The 20,577-nt window shown below is 47.2% G+C and overlaps 1 protein-coding gene across 2 annotated transcripts in view; it reads left to right on the forward strand.

The window, feature by feature from the left end:
* The first annotated feature begins 1,836 nt into the window (after positions 1-1,836).
* Positions 1,837-20,577, forward strand: part of COL5A1 (collagen type V alpha 1 chain) — a 154,446-nt gene continuing 135,705 nt past the window's right edge. For both annotated transcript variants that reach the window (XM_074161155.1, XM_074161156.1), the window contains exon 1: positions 1,837-2,044. In XM_074161155.1, coding sequence (XP_074017256.1) covers positions 1,945-2,044 — 100 coding nt within the window. In that variant the 5' untranslated portion in view covers positions 1,837-1,944. The remainder of the gene's footprint in view (positions 2,045-20,577) is intronic.

A 20,577-nucleotide genomic window follows, 5' to 3' on the forward strand; every position in this document is an offset into this window, starting at 1 on the left:
TGAGAGCACCCCTTTCCCCTTGCTTCCTTCTGCAGAGCTGGTGGGATTTGGCCTCCTGTGCTTGTGGGTTTTGATGAATTAGTTTGACATCAATTATCTCTCCAAGAAAATGCCATTCCTGCAGGTCAAAGATTTATGCTGAGATAATAGCTAAAGCTCAACATAAGCCCCTGTTGTGCTGAGTTCCATCAGACAGCCCAAAGCAGGGACAGGATGAGCGACCCCTAACTCATACATTGCCCCCCTTGTAGATGATAAATGGCCAGTGACTGCCCAAGTTCTTGCAGTGCTGAATGGTTGAACCCATAAACAGAGACTGGAGTTCCAGGGTAGACAGTGTGTGGCGGTTCAGGTGATGGCAATGGTTGTTTTCCCTGGGGATGATGAAGGCCTTAAGGATGCTGCTGTGCAAGGAGGGGAGGGCCGGGACGCTTTGGTGTGGCTCAGGGTATGAGTCTATAGGTAAAATCACTGCTCCATGAAAATCAGTACCACTCCAACCACTAAAGTCACAGGAGCTGGGACTGTCACCTGGATGTGGGCTAGCAATGACACTGACAAAGCAAGTATTGATACCAGCAAGTGTCTTCAAAGCGTTTTAGTGAAGGGAGAGGGCTGCATTTTGTTGTTCTTCCTTCTCTGGTCTCCAGATGACCTGATCTTGGTTTTGTTGAAGGCTCTATAGCATTGTATGCCACCTTGTCCTACAGCGTGAGGACTGTCCTCCTCTCCTGGGACCTGAGGGAGGACACTGTTGGAGAAAAGGATCTGGTGTGGGGAAGTTACATTATCTTTCATGTTTTGAGGTATTTTTTTTTTTACAGTACTGTTCTAATATTGCTGCTATATGATGCTAGACCAAGTGAAATAATTTAAAGTTGCTGTTTATCAGTGTGATGCATCAGCCACCACTGGTGTGACGAGGTGATGGGTGCTCAGCGGCACAGTGAGGAAGAGCGATGGGAGCAGAGGGGTGCTGCGACTGGACCCTGGGACAAGCTGTGCCTGTAGCCTGAGGGCCAGCAGCACTTTCAGCCCTTACTCTCCCCCTTGCTTAACCTGTCAGGAAAGGGTTTCACCACTCCATGCACTCTTACCCTTTGCCTGCACGTTTTTGCAGCAGCCTCCTTTTTTTTTTTTTGACCAAATCCTTGCTTTTCTCTTTTTTTGACCAAATCCTTGCTTTTTTTTTTTTTGACCAAATCCTTGCTTTTTTTTTTTTGACCAAATCCTTGCTTTTTTTTTTTTTGACCAAATCCTTGCTTTTTTTTTTTTTGACCAAATCCTTGCTTTTTTTTTCTTTTTGACCAAATCTTTGCTTTTTTTTTTTTACCAAATCCTTGCTTTTTTTTTTTTTTTTTTTTTGACCAAATCTTCCACATGCCCTGGGCCCTATCTCCCTCGGGGGATGGAAAGAGCTGGGAAGGGGGGGAAGGGAGAGAAAACTCCAGCTGGGGGTAATTCCCGGGGGGGTGGGGGGAGAAGGGGAGGGATAACCCCGGTTTGGGGGCGGCGATGCCGCAGCCCCGCAGCGTTCGAACTTGCCGGGGCGGGCCGGGGGCAGGGCTGGGGGCCGCACCCCCCGGCCCTGATTTGCTGCTCGGCTCCCAGATTGACAAACTCTTGCCTTGGGTTTAAAAGAAGGGAGAAGAAAAAAAAAGAAAAAAAAAAAAAAAAAAGAAAAGGGGGGTGGGGGGAGAGAGAGAGAGAGAAAGAAAAGTTTTTTCGCTGCAGGAGCAGGCAGGGGCCGGGAGTGAGCGCGGCGGAGCCCCCGACAGCCCTCCGCCCGCCCCATGGCTTTATAAAGCGGCTGCTCTCCGGGGGGGGCTGGCGGGGGGGGTCTGAGAAGCTTTTCTTCGCTTGTGTCTGTGTGTATATATATATATTATTGGTTTCCCCCCGCCCCGAGTTGTCCCGAGCTGGTGCCCCTTTTTTTTGTGGACCATGGATACGCACACGCGGTGGAAAAGGCGCAGTTGGATACGGAGCCGGTCGGTACCCGCTGCCCTGGTGCTGCTGGGTGCCCTGTCCCTCGGCCGGGCAGGTAAGCGACCCCCGAGTGTGTGTCCCCCCCCCCTCCCCTCCACCGCCCATCCTGGCCCATCAGCGGGGCGGCGAGCCCCGGTAGCCGCGGGAGGGAAGCGGGTGTCTGCGGGGCCGGGATGGGGGGGAACCGTGCGGGTGGGAAGGGCGAGGGGCTTTTGTGCGGGGCAAAAAGTTTGGGGTTTTTTTTTTTTCCTTACTCAATGCATTCCGGAAAAAAAAAAAAAAACCCACCAAAAACCAACCCACCCAACCTCCTTTAGCTGCCCGAGCCTGAATGCCATTTGTCAGGGGGCCCGTAAAAGGGGGGAAAAAAAACTTAAAACAATACTTTATTCGCCTTTCTTAGAGCCGAGCTGCCTGTTGCTGAGCTTGTTTGGTTTTGTTTTTGGTTTGTTTTTTTTTTTTTCTGGAGCAAAAGTCAGGATGTGTTTCTGGAGGCTCTGGTTCTTGATGTATCTGCGGGGGTATATATCTGTGTGAATGTATATTTAGTCGACTGGAAACCTCTCCTCTTGCGTAGTTCCTCCTCCTTGAGGAGAAGAAACTTTTTGTCCTGCAGTAATCTGCGCTCCCCTCCGCGCATCTCGCTACACAAAAGCTTTCCAGCCGCTTTGCTCCGCACCCCAAAGGCGTCCTCTGCCCCCCCCGCCTCGCCAGCCCCAGTTTGTTGGGTTTCTCCCTAAAATTGCGGCCGTTGAGTGTGGCGAGAGGAAGCTCTGTGAAGCACCAGATGTGCAACAGCACTAGACGTGCGGCCAGGAAAATAACCCCTGGAATGTCATTTTTACAATCGGGAGGGAAGGAGGGAGACTAAATCACTTCATTTCACAAAGTGGATGCTTTGGGGTTGAGTGCGTTCCGAGAGCTCTGCTTTCCCAATGTCTGCCTTCCCCGGGTGGGCTCCGAAATGCCCGAGAAGGGCGGATGGAGACTGGGGGATCTGCTGAAAAAGTTTTCTCTGTGTTTTCAGAGTGTTTTCTGGGTTTGTAGCGGTCACATGAAGGCATCAGCGCCCTGAGGTCTTTTTTTATATTGTGTTTCAAGGGAGAGACTAAGAAGGGGTTTGTTGGCGTAGCTGATTTTTGAAATCTGAAAAGTTAAAAGTAGATGGAGTTCTGCAGGGTAACTTGAGAAACCGAGAAGCGCCCCGAAGAGCTGAGCTGTCTGGGATTTGGCTTTCGTGCTTGATTTTTTTGCATGCTCTGGGTATTTTTCCCTGGGAAGCCCAAGCAGCGGTGTTTGCGGGGTTGGTTGTGTGTTACCAGGACAAATGCGTGTGGGATTCTGCATATAGCAGCGGGATTGCAAATTATTGTAATTTCTAGGTTCTTAAAATGACCTTAAGGAAAGAAAAAAATAAAAAAAAAAAAAGGTGGGCGTATGAGGAATGCTTTCATTGATGGTTTGCTTGCAAAGTCTGAGCGAGATGGAAAAGAAGTTGATAGTCAATGAGTAAAACACCTCCAGAACATCGCTGCGGGAAAAGTTAACGGCAGCGGGAGCTGCCGCAGGAGTTTGTGTTGAACTGCAGAAGTCCTGGACTGTTAGAGCAGTTTTCTCTGACTAAAGAATACTGGCGTGATATTAGCTCCTCTTGAGTTCCCTTTTTGTGCAGCCAGCTTGTCAGGCCGCCCTGTTACTTTGGATTAATTAAAAACTGAATTATTACCAAGCCTCAAGTATTTCAAAGGAAAAGATGACTAAGTTTTTCCTTTTTCTTTTGTCTGTGCTGGTGTTCTAATGGTTTCTGAGCATCTTCAGACACTTTGCTTGTCGGTATAGACAGCTTCAATGTAAGACCTGGGTCCTTTTAAAGTTACCTAGTAACTTTTCTGGAACTTTTGGGTCCAGCTGTGGGCTGCAGCTGGAGGAAGCAGAGGGCTGGCCGGAGCGAATGCTGCGCTGGGTGGCTGGGGAGCTTCTGCAGGGCCAATGTGCAGCTCCAAGTAATGACTCTGGCAGTGAAAGGCTTTGAGTTTTCCTAATGAGCCTCCTAATAGGACATCAAATAATTTGAATGAGGGAGGAGTCAGATTGGGACTGCTGATGGCATTGACTAATGCTCTTTATAGCTCTTTCTTTTTTTTTTTTTTTTAATCTTTCCAAGTTCTCTCTGGTTTTATTTCAGCTCAGATTGTTTCTGTTTCAGTTTCATTTCAATTGGCTTCTCTGTACGGAGAGAGGTGAATCTTCTCTGCCATCTTCTCCCCAAGCAGATCCATCAGGTGGCCCCCCCAAAAAAGAGGGAAGAAACCCAGCAGAGAGGGTTTCCAGAAAAATAGAGAAACCGCAATGTCAAAGGCGACACGGACTGAACTGCCTCTGAACACTGCCCTTCCAGCTCACATTTTCCCATATTTTAACAGATGATGTCACACAAAAATCTAACCCACAGACAAAGTTGGAATCTGTTTCTGCTTTTACAAATCCCTATAAAATTGAATCAGGTTTCTGGGTGAAAATTTTTGGAAGGAGCAGTTTCCTTTAGTGGCAACGAAAAGTGTAATAAGAATACATGGCATGTCCTTTAAAAGAAATAAAAATGCTGGAAATTATGAAGTATCCTGTTACCATCTGTTGCTTCTCTCCTTGGCTCTTCCCCAGTGATCTAGAACGAGCTAAAAAAAAATAAAAAATAAAGTCTTTATCCAGCCAGTTAGAAGTGTTTTGTTTAATATTTTGCCAATCAAAAGTGCTGATATTGTTTTACAAGAAGAAATATGACTTTATAAGTCTGGAATTGATGGCAGATCTGATTTCCAGTGTAAAATCTGGATTATGCTGTCAATGTATTGCCAGATTGGAACAGGACTTTGTAACTTAAAAGCACCCAGCTGTCAGACATGCCCTATCCAGGGGATGCAGGAGAGGCCTTCAGCTGAGGTAATATATTATTTTTCCATGTAAGCTGGGGTCAAGATAAAAACTCTTTGCTGACCGTTCCCTTCGAGGCTTTTTGAAGGCTCCTGGCCGTGCTGTAGCCGTTGCTGGATGCAGGAGCTGGTTTCAGACTCTTGGTTGAGGGGTTGGTTCTGCCGGCTCCCACCAAAGCTAACGGGGAACTTTGGTTCTTCAGTCCAAAGCACTGCAGCGTCTGGACAATTATTTGAGGATGGGAGAAATCCCTTTTCATCTCTGGTCTTTAGGGGTAGCTCTAAGGCAAAACCTGCTGAAGAGTTGCTGATTTTTGGCATACAAAGAGGGACAAGAGCATGGGCTCGCCCGCTGGCACTGCTTGCTTGGGTCTCTAATACTGGATCCTCACATATAAACCCTCTTTTTAAGAGCAAGGATAATCCAATAAACAAAACTGGCTTGGTGTAACTCTGCTTACAGACGTAAAGTCTGCCCCAGAACAAATAGGGAGGGACTGTAAAGGGGATGTGCATCTTTATTTTAAATGGGTACTGTCCTTGCCCCTTATGTTTTGTCGTCGATGGACTTTTCAGGTTCATTCTTCTTGATGTAGAGCAAATCTAACCTGCAGGTTTCTGTCTCACCGTAACTTGCAGGCGGATCATAGCATTGCAGGGGATGCTCCAATATCTATTGGAATCCTTTGGGGTGTGACTCGGAAATGTGGCTCCTGCTCCCATCTCCCACCTCTGCTGCGGGAGGGTGATGCCGGTGTGGAAGTGTGAGCCTTGTTTAACTGGGAATAGCCTCCTGGGGGTTCCCAAGAGAAGTTCATCTGAGTGCGTTTCTCTGCGTGTGTGGTACAAGCAGCTGTGCTCTGGGATGTTCAGCAAGGTGGTTTTAATTCTGACTTGGAGCTCCAAGACGAAAATCTTTGCCACTGTTCCAGAGGGCCAAACCCTAATGGCACATAAATGTCCTGTCATCCTTGGTAGCACGTGCCCAGTTGCTTTTCTTCTAACGCTGAAGATGAGGTCTGGTCCTGATGCTGTCTGTCCATCTCTCCTCTGGTGACTCAGTTTCCCCGTCTGTCCTGCAGCCTGGTTTGGGGGCATAGACTTCGAGTCTGTGTTCTCCCAACTGCTTTGAGTTACAGATACACTCCTTAAGATGAGCCCAAGCGTGGCAACAAGTTCTGAGAAGCAGAAGGCCCTGCTGTGGCCTGCACCACTAATGCAGAGGGGTTTGTGTGAAGTGCCATTTCTAGATGTGTTTTAAATAATCCGAGTTTTGTCCAGGCTTCAGATATAAATCTGTGGGAGTACTTTCCAGGACTCTCTTCTTCAGTCTGAGCTTTTTTTCCTCTTCTGTAGAGGTAAAGCAACTTGGCAATTAATTTTTTTTTTTTTTTTTTTAACAATTACTTTGTTGTGTGCCCTGGATGCTTTGACCTGCTCCCTGTGCTCTCCCCACGTTATCTGGGTGCTGGGGCTGTGTTGCGGTGCTGCCCTTCCCGAAGCCGGCGGAGAACGGGTGGCCAGTCGATGTAACGTGTCACCATGAAAACCTCAGGCTTGGAAAAACTGCACGGAGCGACGCTGCTGGGGATGGTTCCATCCCAGCAGAGTGAGGGTTAGGGGCTTTGTGGCCCAGCAAACCTACAAGGGACAATGAGGGGAAAGGGAGGGGGAACGGTGCGTGTAGGGTAGAAAAGTGCTCAAATGAGGTATCGCCATGGTGATTCATGGTTTTCTTATTTATGTGTGTTTGCGTGGTTGCCTGTGGATACGTCTGGAGAACGGTGGAACCTGGGAAGAGTGGGGAGCTGAGAACCCCCTGGCGTTGCCGGACGGCAGCAAACACTGCAGGTGCAGAGATGGGTCTGGGACCTTGCTCAGAGAGATGGTGGGCATGTCACAGATGGGACTATTTGGCCTTAAAGGACTTCCAGAATATAGAATTAAGAGCCTTTCTGGCTCTTGCTGGTTGGCACTGGCATTAGACAGTAAGGACCAGTCTGCATACGCCATGGTTTGGGGTGGAGATGCCCGGGTCTGGAGTGATTTGGGAAGAGCTGGTGCTCTGCCGTGGTGTGAATTGACTTTGAAGTGTAGCAGCCCCGAAGACGGGGGAAATCCCTGCTGCGTTACAAGGATAAATTTGGCACTTCATCACGTGTGTACACGCTCGCCCACGTATGCTCTTGCCTGGTTTGTTTAGCAGGAGTCTTATTCTCAGGAAGCAGCTATCATTCTATAAAATGAATTATTTTGCAGAGAAGGGTTTAAAGCGTTATCTGGGTTCTGCTGAAAACATGATTATAACTTTTAGTTGCCTAGATTTTGGTAAATGGAAACTACTGTTTAAAATGAGAGAAGAATTGTCTGGGAAATAAACCAAGAATGAACCACAAAACACACCTCTTCTCAGACTTTATTCCCGTGGAGGAAGACTTCTTCCTCTCCCTGTTCTGTGCTTTTATCCAGTGTAGATTTCCACTCTTCTGTTTAGGAAAGCCCTGACTCTGCCCCAGGTCTCTGGTACTGCTACTGTTGAGGATGTTTTGGGAATGCTGGGGCCCGAAACTGTCATCTGCTGGACTCGGGTCAAATTTAAGATCTGCAGGATTTGTCCCACAGTAAAAGTCAGTGTCACCACAAAGGCATGTGCGCACACGGGTTATGTTTCTTCTGGAGTTCAGTTTTATAATCTCCGCTGGTTTCCCTGTGCTATCTGTACAGGTCATTGACTTTGAGCTTCTTTTTAGTATGGAGCGCAACCGTCTACCTCGGATATACGGCAAGTCTTGTAGAAGCAGCAGGACCCGGTTCTGGTGTCGCATTGGGAGACACTGTCCCCACAAATGGGGTTTCCCCTTGGATCGGCTGATGTGGTGGGGAGCCCCAAGGGAGGGCTGATGCAACAGCTCTGGTTCTGCTGAGATGTGGAGGCTTCTCTGTGCTTGGTTATGTTCTTCTGGACTGCTCAGTGCTTTTTTTTGGCTCTTGTTATTTTTATTCTGATTTCTCTCTGGTTATGACCCCTTCGGAGTGCAGCTATTGCACAGAGCTATCGGGAACAGCAGTCTAAAGATGTTGGTACGTTTTTATTCCCTGCTAATGAGACGGTGGCTTTCTGGGGAAGCTTTAGGAGATTTTTTTGGAAGGGAAATCCTTCCAGGTGGATGCTGTCTTCTGCTTTCTGGAGAAGCCAGAGCCTCATATCTGTAGCAGGAAATAGTTTTGTTGCTGGAGTTTGGCTGTTCCCCTTTGGCTGAGCATCAGCAAGACACAGTGGTGTCCTGAGCTAGAAGCTTTGTGGCGTGGCTGTGGGTGCAAATCTTTGACTAAGACAAGCAGAATGCACTCTTCAGACCTTTAAGACTTTTTTTTTTTTCTGCCTCCTGGTGTTGCCTGTTACCTACTTAGACCTTCAGCTGGTTTTAGTGTAGGCAGTGTGTTCCCTCTCCTTTGCCCTCCTGGCTTACTTGGGAGGGGTTCCATCTTCTCCAGTTGCAGCCTGGCCGTGCTGTATGTCAAAGCTCGTATTTTTACTAGATAAATCAGAGCTCATGTGACGGGTACCGAGTTTGCAAGCTGGCAGTTTTTCTTAAAAATAAAATAAAATAAACCTTTGTGTAAAACAAATAAATAAAACCCCACTATGGGAAGAATGACCAAAACCGGGGGGGGAAAAATGTTGAGATGTGAAAGAATGGAAAAACTTTGTTAAATTCTAATGTCATATGGAAAAACTTAAGTTGGCAACATGGTATAATTAGCCACTGGGTTACCACTGGCAAGTTTCAAGGCTCTGGAAATGAAGCTTAGCACTGAGTGAACCATCCAAATGATGCCGTGGTTTCTCTGTGGATGTGTCTGGAAAATCTTTAGTTCTAAAATAAATGAAGGAGCTACACAAAAGGCATTTTTGAGGTTGGTTGCTCAGAGTCTGAGCTCTTTTTCTCTCCAGAATCCAACAGGATTCTTAGCATCATCTGGAAGCTTTCACAATGTTGGGAGATGTCATTTTTTGAAACTGGGAAAATGGTATTAATGCATTTACAATGCTGGAGTTTTCCTTCAAGATTGTTATAAGCTGGAGAGGGAAAAAGGATAGTTTGGGGATTGAATGAGTGGAATGAGCTACATCAGTGCTCATTCCTGACCTCTGCCGCAGACTTTCTTGCAGCCCTTAGTCTCCTCTGTGTTTCCCGTGCCCTGGGGCCTGATCCTGTCTCCCTGTATGGAGCCTGGCATTGAGGTGTTGCTTTAACACAAACGTAATGGTGATACGCCAACAAGACGTGTGTTTTCCAGTACTGAAGTGTTCTAAGAGTCTCTCTTCATCCCTCTGCCTCAGGTTATGTTAGTGGTTGTGGTCTAGGAGTTTTCTACTTTAAAACTACTTTTCCTCTCTGAGATGATTTTTCCCCTGTCAAGCAACATTAGCGCCTCTCGCTGCAAATCCAGAAGGTTATTTGGATTTTGACTTCAGATTTGGACAGATTTATTGCAGATTATATGGTGGGGTACAATACAGACCACCATGGCCTTATAATGACTACTCTCAGAACACTTTAAAGCATTAGATGCATAAATGAAACCCAAAGCAGGTAGAGAATCTCTCGAGCAGCCACAAACATGCTTCAGTTTACTGGGGAAAAAACCCCTTTGGAAGGCAGAGGGATGGAGATGGAAGTGGGGTGCTGGATCCTGAAGCCCAATATCCCTACTGGTGTCAAGCTGGCTTTGGGGTGGTGACATTCAGCTGTTTTGCTGAAGTAAGACAGCAATTCCAGTGTATTTTGTTGTTGAGTGCTCTGCCCTTATACAGGCTGGGGGCCAAGTGCAATCATCCCGATGGGTTTGGGTTGATTTCAGTCCCCCCCCCGCCTGATGCTCTGATCCTCCTGGTGCTCAGCCCTGCTGCTCTTAGGTTCACCGGAGAAAGATTTGAAGGCCAAGCCTTAGTCTTGCAGCGGTCAGGGATAACTTTTCCATTGATCTGAGCAATGTCACCCAAATGAGTTAGGCAACGTTTTTTCCTAATGAGGGGCGGGGGTGCCTTGGGGGACCACTTGTTCTCCTTAGGAAGCTGGAGCTTGAAGACCTGAATGATCTGCCTGGCTTAAATACAGCTAAATCTTACTGTTGGCTTGGGATGACCCCACATGCCATCCCTGCCAGGATCAAACTGTGCATCTGCAGCCAGGGAGATGCTAATTCTTTCAGAGTAAATAAAGTAATATGTGGTTTTTTTTTTTTTCCCCTGGCTCAGCTTTTAAACACACTGTTTAAATCCCTCCTTTTTCCTGGCCTTTCTGCACTTCCCCGCTATAACTTGCGAAGGGATGGGGAGTTTGCAGCTCTGCTGGAAATGCTGTAAGACTTTGATGGGAGGGAAGCGAGGTCACCAAGGGGTCTGCTGGAGTCCCTGCTTGAAGGGACTGTCAGGCAGTTTTAGTGGCCAGATTTAGAATTTCATTTGCATGTCAGCTGGAGTTTCTATTTTTTGAGTGTGGGTGCACAGGAAAGAGCTGTGCTTTGGCTGAGCTCGTGTATCCTCACGGAGAGCCTCGCTGGCCTCTTTTCCTCTGCTGCTCCTCCCTCCACCCCCTTTTTTGTTTCCAAGACAATACTTAAGTAAGAATTCATTGCAGCTGAATTCCTGGAGATGACACTGCCAGTTTCCCAGGATCTCTTGTACTCCTGCAGCATTTTATGCAGTGTTTATTTTATTATTTTTTTATTTAATGATAGGGCACAAGCTCATTCAGCTGCACCCCTCAAATATGAATTAAGCAGTGGGTTTGTGTGGCCTTGGAGGGGGCTCATCCTAGATGTGCTGGAATGAGATGTCTACTCTGTGTGCTCTTGTCTGCTGCAGGGTAGAGATTTGGTCCGAGGGCTGCAGTTCACCAGCTGAATAATGAATGCATTGTTTGTATGCCCTTATTTCCAGCTTGCACCATTAAAAGTGAATAGAAAGGTCAAGGAGATGAGTCACTGTGAATACAAGTGTCATTCTGCTCAGAAGAAATGGAAAAAAAGGAGCTTCCAAGCCAGGTGTTTCAGCTGGTGCCAAACAGCTCTGTTTCGCTGTACTTTCAAGGAGTTACAAGAGTAAATCTCAGCTGAGATCTGCTGAAGTGTTCAAGCACCTAAAAGTTAGCGAGGGGCTGGAGCTGGGATTTGGCAATTGTAGTTGCCAGGGGCTCCAAAGGCAGCTGCTGCTGTTGGCTGTGTACAGAAAATCAGGGTGATATTCTGGAAGTGTTGGGCTCGTTGCTGCTGCTGTTGTTTTGCAAAATAAACAGCAGGAGCCTGTAGGGTTAGTAAGCTCTTGTTCTCAGCTGCTTTATATACCCAGTGGTACCCAGAAAAGGCCTCCAAATCAATGTGGAGATGCTAGTGCTCAGCCAGGCTGCTTTCCTCCAGCGCTTAGAGTAAGGGTTAGTAATGAAGGTGCTGTCACGGGACAGTGTTATCTCTTGAAATGCTGGTGGGGAAAACGTGTGCACCTTGAGCCATGGGGGCTGGCAGGGTCCCAGCTCATCCCACACCATCCTGGGAGAAGGAGCTGCAGCACTGGAGCAGGGTGGTGGGATGTGGGAGCCCTCAGGGTACCTGGAAGTGAGCACGGACCCATCCCCTGCCCTGGCCTGATTAAATGCCCGGTTGTACATGAAGCTTTTTTTAATTTCCTGCCCCAAAGCTTCATTCGACAAGCCCCGGGCAGCTGGTTAACCACACTGGCAGAGCGCTGAAAATAGAAATGTGGCTGGTGGGTTGGGGGAGCGGTGAGCTATGGATGGGTTAATGCCAAGTGGGTGGGATAGGATGGGGAGTTGGCCAGGATTTTCCTTTAATTGATACTGCTGGGGCAATTTCCATAAAACAGCAGTGGTGGCCGGGAGGCCAGAAAACAGAAGCCAGTTCAAAAGTTGTAAATGCTGCTTTTTTTTTTTTTTTTTCCTTTTTAAATGGGGTAGAGTTTCTTTAAGTCATGGGCTCCTGTACCTATGGGTTTCCTTTTTTGCATGACTGAAACACCCTCCTTTGGCGTTATCGGCATTTTAGCTAATTGCTTGTCACTGTCCTAAAAAAGAAACATCCACAGCGCATTTGAGAGGGTTGTGCTGTGGCAGACACCCCTGCATATTGTCTGGCACTGCTTTGGTATTTTGGCAGAATATGAATCCTGAGAGACAGTACATAGAAATATTTACATTTTTGATTTCTAGCCATTGGATTTTTCTGTTCTGAAATCATTCCTCCGGTGTAAAACAGATATTCCTCCAGAAAAGAACTCTAAGCTTCAGAATCTTGATTTAACCTCCCCATCAAAATACACCTTCAGTAGAAAATGAAGCCAAACATTTTTGTTGCCCACCCAACGTAAGATCATTTCCATAAACAACTTTTGAATGAATTTACCAGCATAGCTGCGATGCAAGGGGACTAGCCAGAAAGTCACACGTTCCTTTGATATCAAATGACTGGGAACCTGGACTCTTTTGCTGGGGACACAGTGGCGTGATGCTGCCCTGGGGGTGTCACGAGGCAGGAGTTGATGGCTTGTAGCTTGTGTGCGTGGAAGGACCATACCTGGTTTGTGCAGTGAAGCGCTGGGTCTAGAGCCCTTGTTTTGGTATTGCATGGAAGCTGAAGCCTTCTGCAGATAGATAAGACGGGTAGGGGGGTTTGGCTGCTGTAGGTGGGACGTGGCTGCTGGCATGAGATGTGTGAGACTCCATGGGAGTCACCACGCAGGAGAATCCTGCTGCAGGGCAGGAGCCACGCTGAATGTGCCCCTCGGGGGGCGTCTCCTACAAGATACGAGTCTCTCCATCCCCCGAGTACAGCATCTGTTCCCTGACCATGGGCTGCTCAGTGTCTCATCTTGGAAAGCTGTCGATTCCTTGAAGGATAAGGACTGCTCGCCTGGAGCCCCGCGGCTGCAGAGGCTTTTCTTGATGAGGCCAGTGTTGTTTTTCTCTTGATCCTATTGGGTATTCTGCTTTTTGTAACAGGGAGGGCAGATCACTAAGAATCCCCTCATCAGTTCTGTGCTCCAAAAGCGACATGAGGGTGGGAGGAGGAAGCGGCTTTCATCCTGGTCACTGCCTTTGGCACATGCTGGCGAGTGCTCATATAGGGAAAACTGCTAGGAATGTTCTCTTGCAAGGGTTTGCAGGGATCGGGGAGAGGCATATTATCACGTCTTGTACACTTCGGGAGAAAGTCCCTCACTCTGCCTCTCTCAAATGTTTAAATTAAAACAATCTGTCTTTCTGCAACTGTTGGATGCTTTCCCTGCTGACCTCAGGAGCTGGGACTGGAAGGAGGAGCGAACAGCACTTAGAACTGGCTCTGGTGTTTTTTTTTTTAAGCTTCAGTTCTGATTCCCTGCAGGATGCAAACCAGAAAAACAATAAGGGCCGTATCTGTTCTGGAAACATCAATTTTCCCAGTGCTCTGTAATTAAAGAGCTATATCAGGAAGCCTTTATGCACTGGAGGCCGTTGTCCTACAAGACTATGTATAGAAAAGGCAGCCGGCACGCTTAACCCTGCTGCCAGAGCTGGCGCGGAGGGTTAAGTTCTCTGTAATGTCTCACCACCTTTTTTTTTCCCCAACATTTCCACATTCCCACAGCAGGGTCTGACTTCGAGATGCTCCCCGGGAGCAGAGCTAAGTACCAGGCAGGATCAGCCCTTTGCTCCGCCGATGGGGAAGGCAAGAAGCCTTTGGCAGACAGCAGTGCCCGAGGATGCTGGATGTGGCGCTTTGTGCCCAGGCTCAGAGCACAGCCCCGGGGTCCCTGCCGGGGGGATTCCTGTGCACCGAGGGGAAACTCAGCCCCGTGCACGGGCTAGGATTCTTAGTCCGACCCTTCGGCGCTTACACGCTGAGTTTTGTCTTGGCCCCGGTCCCTGTGGCTGGGCAGAGACGGGATTTTTTTTGCTGCTTGGCTGGGAGTCCGGCTCTTACAGCTCTTGCAAGAGCCCATCCACGTGGAGCTGCGGGTGGATGCGGGGCTGGGACCCAACTCCTGTTGATCTTGGGAATTCGGGCAATGAAGTAGCATAGCGTCACCAGCCCTGAATCACAAAACCACCCTTCGTCCCTTCTCTACCGCTGCTCTTCACTTGCTGCCTTCGTTGCCCACAGGCCCGCATTTTTTTGGCAGTTTATGGAGCGTTTATAGAACCGGTTGGGATTCAGCTTGGGGAAATGCAGTGTGATTTCTTGTGGCGATGGGGAATAGGCTTGAATAACACCAAGCTGACTAAGATTTTCCTATGAAATAGGAACCAGAACCAAAACTGGAGCTCGTTTTGGGTGTGGAAGTGTCTGTAAAGAATTTTGGGTTCTTCATTTGAAGATACTTAAAAATTCACACCCATAAACTCAGAGATGCTCTGAAACGTTCAGAGTCAGAACATCAGTTAAAGATGTTCCGCACATTCAGAGTAACTGAGTAACCCAGCATGCTCTGCCGCCTGAAGCTCCCTTCTCCAAAGCCTTGGCCAGACAAACCGGGGCCCTCCTTGCCCTGGGGACGTTCATCCCAAATAACGAACAGCCGCGCTGCTAAAATGAGCACGATTTCTGCGAGCCTGGAAATAGCTGAGCCTCTGCTGCCTGAGCAGAGCCGGCCAATTTGTGGCCCGGGACTCAGCTTTTTATGGATGAAGCTGAAACATCTGCTTTTGGGGGAGTGAAATCCGCCACATCTTTGCTTGTGTGGCCTCTAAGGAAACCGGGTGGGATTTGGGTCCCAATGTAGCCGTCCCCGCTGGGACGTGTTGGGTCAAGTTGATTATTTTTTCTGATGGTGGCAAAAAAGCCTAGCCCCAGAGTATCTTATAGGAAATGTTTGTCAATGGAAAGGCTGAAAATAGATGTGGGAGTTGAGGGGGAGCTTCTCTGAAACTGAACTGGGTTCTCTTACGCTGAGGACTGAAAGCTGCAGATGTGCCCCAAGAAATGTATTTGGGGGAACATCTGTCTCCGCACTTTTCTTTCCATTTTAGAGAGCGATGAATGATAGCAGAGGGGGTGTTGATGCAGGCAGGTGTGTCGTGCCTGGGCAACGTCAGTTGACACAGGATTAAATAAGGCATGTGGAAAAATCTTCTAGGATGTAAAGCCTAGTGAGAAATAATCATCAGAGGACTTGGGAGGTGAAATAACCTGCTCTAGACGAGCCCCAGTCCTCATCTGTGCCCCTGGAAATCCGCCAAGCGATGGATCAGCACTTTGGAGGGAAGTGGTGTAGTTGGCATGGGTGAGGTTTACTGGTCTGAGATCGGCTTTGCTTTTCATATAGGCTGGTTGTTCCTGGTTAATGTTCCACTCCTGTTTCATGCCACCAACCTCAGCAACTCTTAATCTGGATTTACAGCTGCTTTGAATTGACACAGTGGTGAATTTGACCTGTAATATCTTGGTTTTAATATGAAATTATTTTAATCTATTATGGATGCATTTAGCTATGGACTTTTCTGCATCCACCTGGAATGGACAGGAGGAGCCAAGATGGCACTGGGAAAAGGCTCTCATGGATTTGAGTCTTCTGTGTAGCTGATGTTGTATTTTCTAGGATGTCTGTCTTAATGTCAAAGTGAATGTCTCCTCCCTTCTCCTTGCTCTGGAGAAGATATCTCAGCATGTTAATGAAGGGAAGAGGAACATGCTGTAAGTGACCTCTTTGCCCTTTTGTAAGGACAAAGTTTGTTTTCCTGTGGCTATGAAAAGTCTGTCTTCCCTTTGAGTAATAAATGAGGGAGTATAAACTGTACACAGATTACTTTTAAGCTATTGTGTATACCGTAGTAAAAGTACTTCGTATATTGCTTATTTTAGCACTGGGGAGAATATCAAGGATGCTCTGTGTGTAAATTGGTCTTCTCAAAATATACTGATAACTTTTGGCATTTGTCTTGTCCCGGTTTTCCAAATATTTCCTTACCTCGTTTGGCTTCTTCCACTACTCAACATGCCTTTTGCTTATCTGTGTGAGTGTTGCTGGGCTGCTGTACTCATCTGCATGGATTGATGCCTTGATGTGTCATTTACCTTCTCTCTCTATATGTAAAAATACCAAACATTACTTATACACATTTACCAGTGGATGCACAAATGATTGGAAGTGTCAGCATGCACTTTTCCAGATGGTGGAAGCGTGTTCCTTACTTCATTTATTTCAAATGTCAAACTCGATGAAATTAATTACTACCAGACTTTGAACTGAAGTGACGGGGTGATTCTTGTCTCCGTTTCACCAGGGTGAGGTGAAGCCACACGCTCCATGGCTTGAAATGCGATTACGAAGCTGTGACTCCGGGCAGTATAAAAATCTAGATTTTCAGCAGGATAATTGGTCTTTGTTTGGTTTCACGGAGAAGAGCTGGGTTTGGTCTTGGTAGGGAGGGATGTCTTCTGGGGGAAGAATGGCTTGGTGAATGAAAAAACTAACTTTGTCTTGGATTTCTTTTCTGCTGTGCACGGTAGGAAGGTGGCAGCTTGCCTGGGAAGTGCCTTGCTGTTGGCGTGGTTGGTGTCCTGGTGCTTGCTGGGGCATCTCTCGGTGTGCCCTCCAGTGAGCTCTAGAGTCACCCTTAATTTACCTGCAAGAGGATGCTGTTGGTTTTTTTTTAGTTATTATTTGCACAATGACTTGATAAGCTCTCAAGCTCTTTGGGGACAGGAATCACAGAAGTACCCAAGTTGGACAGGGTTGTAGAGAAGTTGCTCTGCTCAGATGGTGGCAGAGCCCCAAGGATGGGTGCTGGATTTGGGTGCCCAAGTTAAAGCAATAAAGGACTGAATTTCAGCTCAACAGCTCTCTGAATGAAAGCTTTGGGCTCCTGGTGCTTTTGGAAACTGGGGTGGGTGAATCTTAAAACGTTCCCATTGAAATTGGACTAGATGATCTTTATGGTCCCTTCCAACTCTAAAAATTCAGTGAAATTCAATGAAATTGAAGTGAAATTAAAGAGAGTGTAGCTCTTGGTTGCTGTTGTTTTCCTGGCCCTGGGAACTGCAGAGCTCCAGGGACTGACTTGGTATTTCATGCAGGACCTGGTTCAGAAGCAGAGCTGAGAGGCTTCATCCAGAGCCTTAGAAACAATAACTGTGGATGTATTTTAAAATGTTTTGTTTCCACCCTGTGCTTTGCTTCATATGAAAAGGGGGCACATTCTTTTAAGGGCTTTTCTAGGTAATTCCTTTTAACAATCCTTAGCATTTCTCAAATACCCGTGTTCTTCTTTTCAGAAGATAGCTTGTAGCAATTCTTTAAGCAGATTGCCAGTTTGCCATTTACCTTAGGGAAAGAGCAGTTACTAGAGAATTTCTAACTATGCCCAATTTAGGATTCCCCCGTTTTTAACCTGGTGGTCCCCGTGCCTCTCAGGCTGTTATCCGGGCTCTCTCTTCCTCAGTGGCCACTTTTCCCAGTGTCTCTCCCAATTCTGTTTGTGAGCCCTCCCTTGCCTACCATGCCCAGAAAAATAAACAGCCCCGTCTCCTTTTGCCCTCTATTGTTTCTCTCTTTTGTGCTAAGTACAGTAATGCCTCTGAGCTACCCCAGGGCTCCTGCGTTCCCATGCTTCCCCATCCCGCTCACAAAGGACCTCTTTTCTCCCTCCCTTCTGGGTGTTGGGGCTCTGCAAATACGTGCCAGCGACCCTTTGCTCCGTATGAAAATAGCCCCTGCCTTTTTCTAGCTGTCATTTATTTTTGCTCCTTTAATTAGACTTGATCCTGCTTGTATTTTTTTTTTTCCCCCTTGACCCTTCTTTTAACTGCAGTAAGTTTTTGAAAAGTTTTTCAGCTCCCTTTCTACCTGTGCGTACCCAGCTGTGCTGGCTTGCACAGGTCTCTTCTGTTTGGATTAAGTTGGAAGGAACTTTAATTGCAGGACTTCTAACTTTCCCAAGTATTTCCTACTTCTGTGTTGTAAGGCTCCCCAGGGATGGGACTGCACACTTGTAGTTCAGATTATCCTTCCATCTGCTTTTGCCTAAAGCTGGCAGCTATTTGCACGACTCCCTCATACTTGCCTCCTGGTTATTTTAATACTGTTGTCATCTTGAATTTGAAATATTCTTGCTCAGTGGCATCTTCATTCATCCTGGCTGGCTGCTTTTCAAGGATCATGTCCAAACAAAGGACCTGATAACTTCTTATGCGCCAACTGTCATGTGCTGAGACTGTGGTTTTCCTATGTGTAGGAGAAGGATCTCTCCCTGCAATGAATTGCCCTCTTCTGTTAGGATTTGAGTGGAGTGATGCTGATTTACACCATGTGAGGATTTGCTTTGTGGTGTCCTGGTTATGAACAGCTAAGCTGTTTTCTCATGTCATCAATATCTCATTAATCAAAATCCCTCCTCCGCTGCTGATCGAAGCTCTGGCCTTTGCACAGGCACAGATTTACCTGGGAAAACATTTCCAGCTCGGTTTTCAGTGACGACCCTGGAGCACAGGCTGGAGGAGCATCCCTCAGCCACTGGACCACCTTTATTGTCCCTAGCTGTACCAGTGCTTGTCCTGTCACCAGCTTGCTTGGAACGTCTCTGCAGATCCAGCTTCTTCCCCTGTCAAAGTTGCTGCCTCTTCCTCCCTCTTCTCCATCTCCTCAGCTGGCTGTGCTGCTGCCTTGGGCTGGTCCCCAGGATGGATGCTGGGTGGGATGTGGACCGGCAATATTTCCAAACACATCTTGGAGTCGGCTGTCCTTGCAGAGCATCCTTGTACCTCCCTTCGCTTTGTGGAGGGCTCTTTCGTTCTGGTGCCTTTGCCTGGGTGGTGTTTTTCCTTGTTTTTGAGTCCAAAGATGTTCTTGGCAGAGATCAGTGTCTGCTGTTTAACTGTGCTGCTTTCTGAAGTTAAAAAAAAAAAAAAAAAGCGCCATTTTGAGATGTTGTGTGACTTCTCTAGGAGGAAGAACCAGAAAGTGAGTTTGCCACAGGCAGCTCTGCTGCTGTGCAGATCAAGGGCCTGACAGGGGATCTCTTCCCAATGCTCTTTGCAGAAATGCGAAGAGGAACAAGGGAGACAAAAGTAGTTTAATGTGGGGACAGAAGTGCTGGTTGCCCTTGCAGCTCTGCTGGAATGGGACAAATACACCCAGGGGACAGATGATGGAGACGGGAAGGAAGGGTGAGCGTTGCAATGGTGAGCAGTGGTTTCCAGTGTGCTTTGCTCTGCAAAGCAGCTGTGTTTCTTGGCAGATCTTGATTTATGAAATGGAAAGAAGCAAACAAATTCCCCAACCGGGTCTGCCTGCGAGTTGCTGGGGAGGTTGGGCTTGCCTAGCTGGGATGGAGGTGGCCAACAGCTGCTTTTTGCAGACAGTGCGTGTGAGCAGATTCCTGCCCCATGAGCTTGTCTGCTTGAAACAGCCTGGGGTCTTGTTAAAAACTGCCAAAGGGCAATAGGGCATGTTGGCCGTCATGCTCCAAGGGTGACTGACATGTCGTTACGGAGGGACTGCTGAACCGCTTGGGCGCTGGGGCAGGTTCTGGGCCATGTGCTTGGGGGGAAGGTTACGATGTGTTTGGGACTGAACAGTAGTGGCAGAAAGAAAATTTCCAGTTTAAGGCTTATAAAGCACATGCTTAATTAACATTTAATGTCTAATGTAAGTGATTAAGGGGAAGTTTATTGGTTCAACAAGTCAGGATGGTCTAATGTTCAGAGCTGCAGATGAACTCTCCTTATCTCTCAGACTCCTGTGACCTTGCTCAAGGCTACTTGTATTATTATCCTGCTTATGATAAAGGAAGAATAAATTTAACAAGAAATGTTGTGAGCCTTTAAAACAAATAAAGGGGATAATGTCAAGGTAAATGTCTTATGCTACAGAGAGAACAGTTTAAAAAGTGGTTAATATGTCAGGGTATTGATTTCTGTGCTGCTTCTTACTCGTCTGGGTTTTTACCTGCCGCATTTTCGTACCCTTTGGAAGGGCGAGAGCGATGGGGGCTCTGCTTGTACTGCAGTTAAGAGTCATGGGTAGAGTATGCATCAATACCCATCTGCATTTAGTCTCGCTATGCCGGATCCATCACTTGAAGCCAAAGGGCTTTTAGGGGCTGCAGAGTTTAAAGCAGGAGCAGAATCTTTCACCCTTGGGGCACTGATTTTGCTGCCGGCGGTGTCCGAGGCTGCTGTGTTAGATCTTGCCTGGGTGTCTCTATGTGCTGTGAGTGCATTTCTCAGCATCATGTAAATGAATGCTTGCGGTGCTGTGTTCTCTTACACAAATTTACTTTTTGATTACCCATCTCTTAGGGAGTGATTTGCCAGTTTATCACCTTACCTCAAGTGAATTGCCACCAAACATACTGGGATTGTTTGAAAGCAAAGTAATATGCTATTCCTCCGTGGGAATAGGGCTTGGGAGAGTTATGTGAGGAGCATATGGCTTCTGCAGAAAACCTCAGCTCTGTTAAGCCGTTTTATTTAAAGAACTGGAGTTTAGTTGTTTCCCTTCAGAGAATTCAGTTGTTGTCTGATGGAAAACTAGTTCTTCAGTGTTGGCAAAAATAAGAAGAACAAAACCAAAAAAGCCCAGCTTTTAGTGGACAGTATGTCAAGGTGTTATTCTTCTGCACTTCACTGGCTTTAAATGGAGTATGTCCATGTAGTCGTCTGT

This window comes from Numenius arquata, chromosome 19, assembly GCF_964106895.1.
Source record: "Numenius arquata chromosome 19, bNumArq3.hap1.1, whole genome shotgun sequence".
Classification (NCBI taxonomy): domain Eukaryota; kingdom Metazoa; phylum Chordata; class Aves; order Charadriiformes; family Scolopacidae; genus Numenius; species Numenius arquata.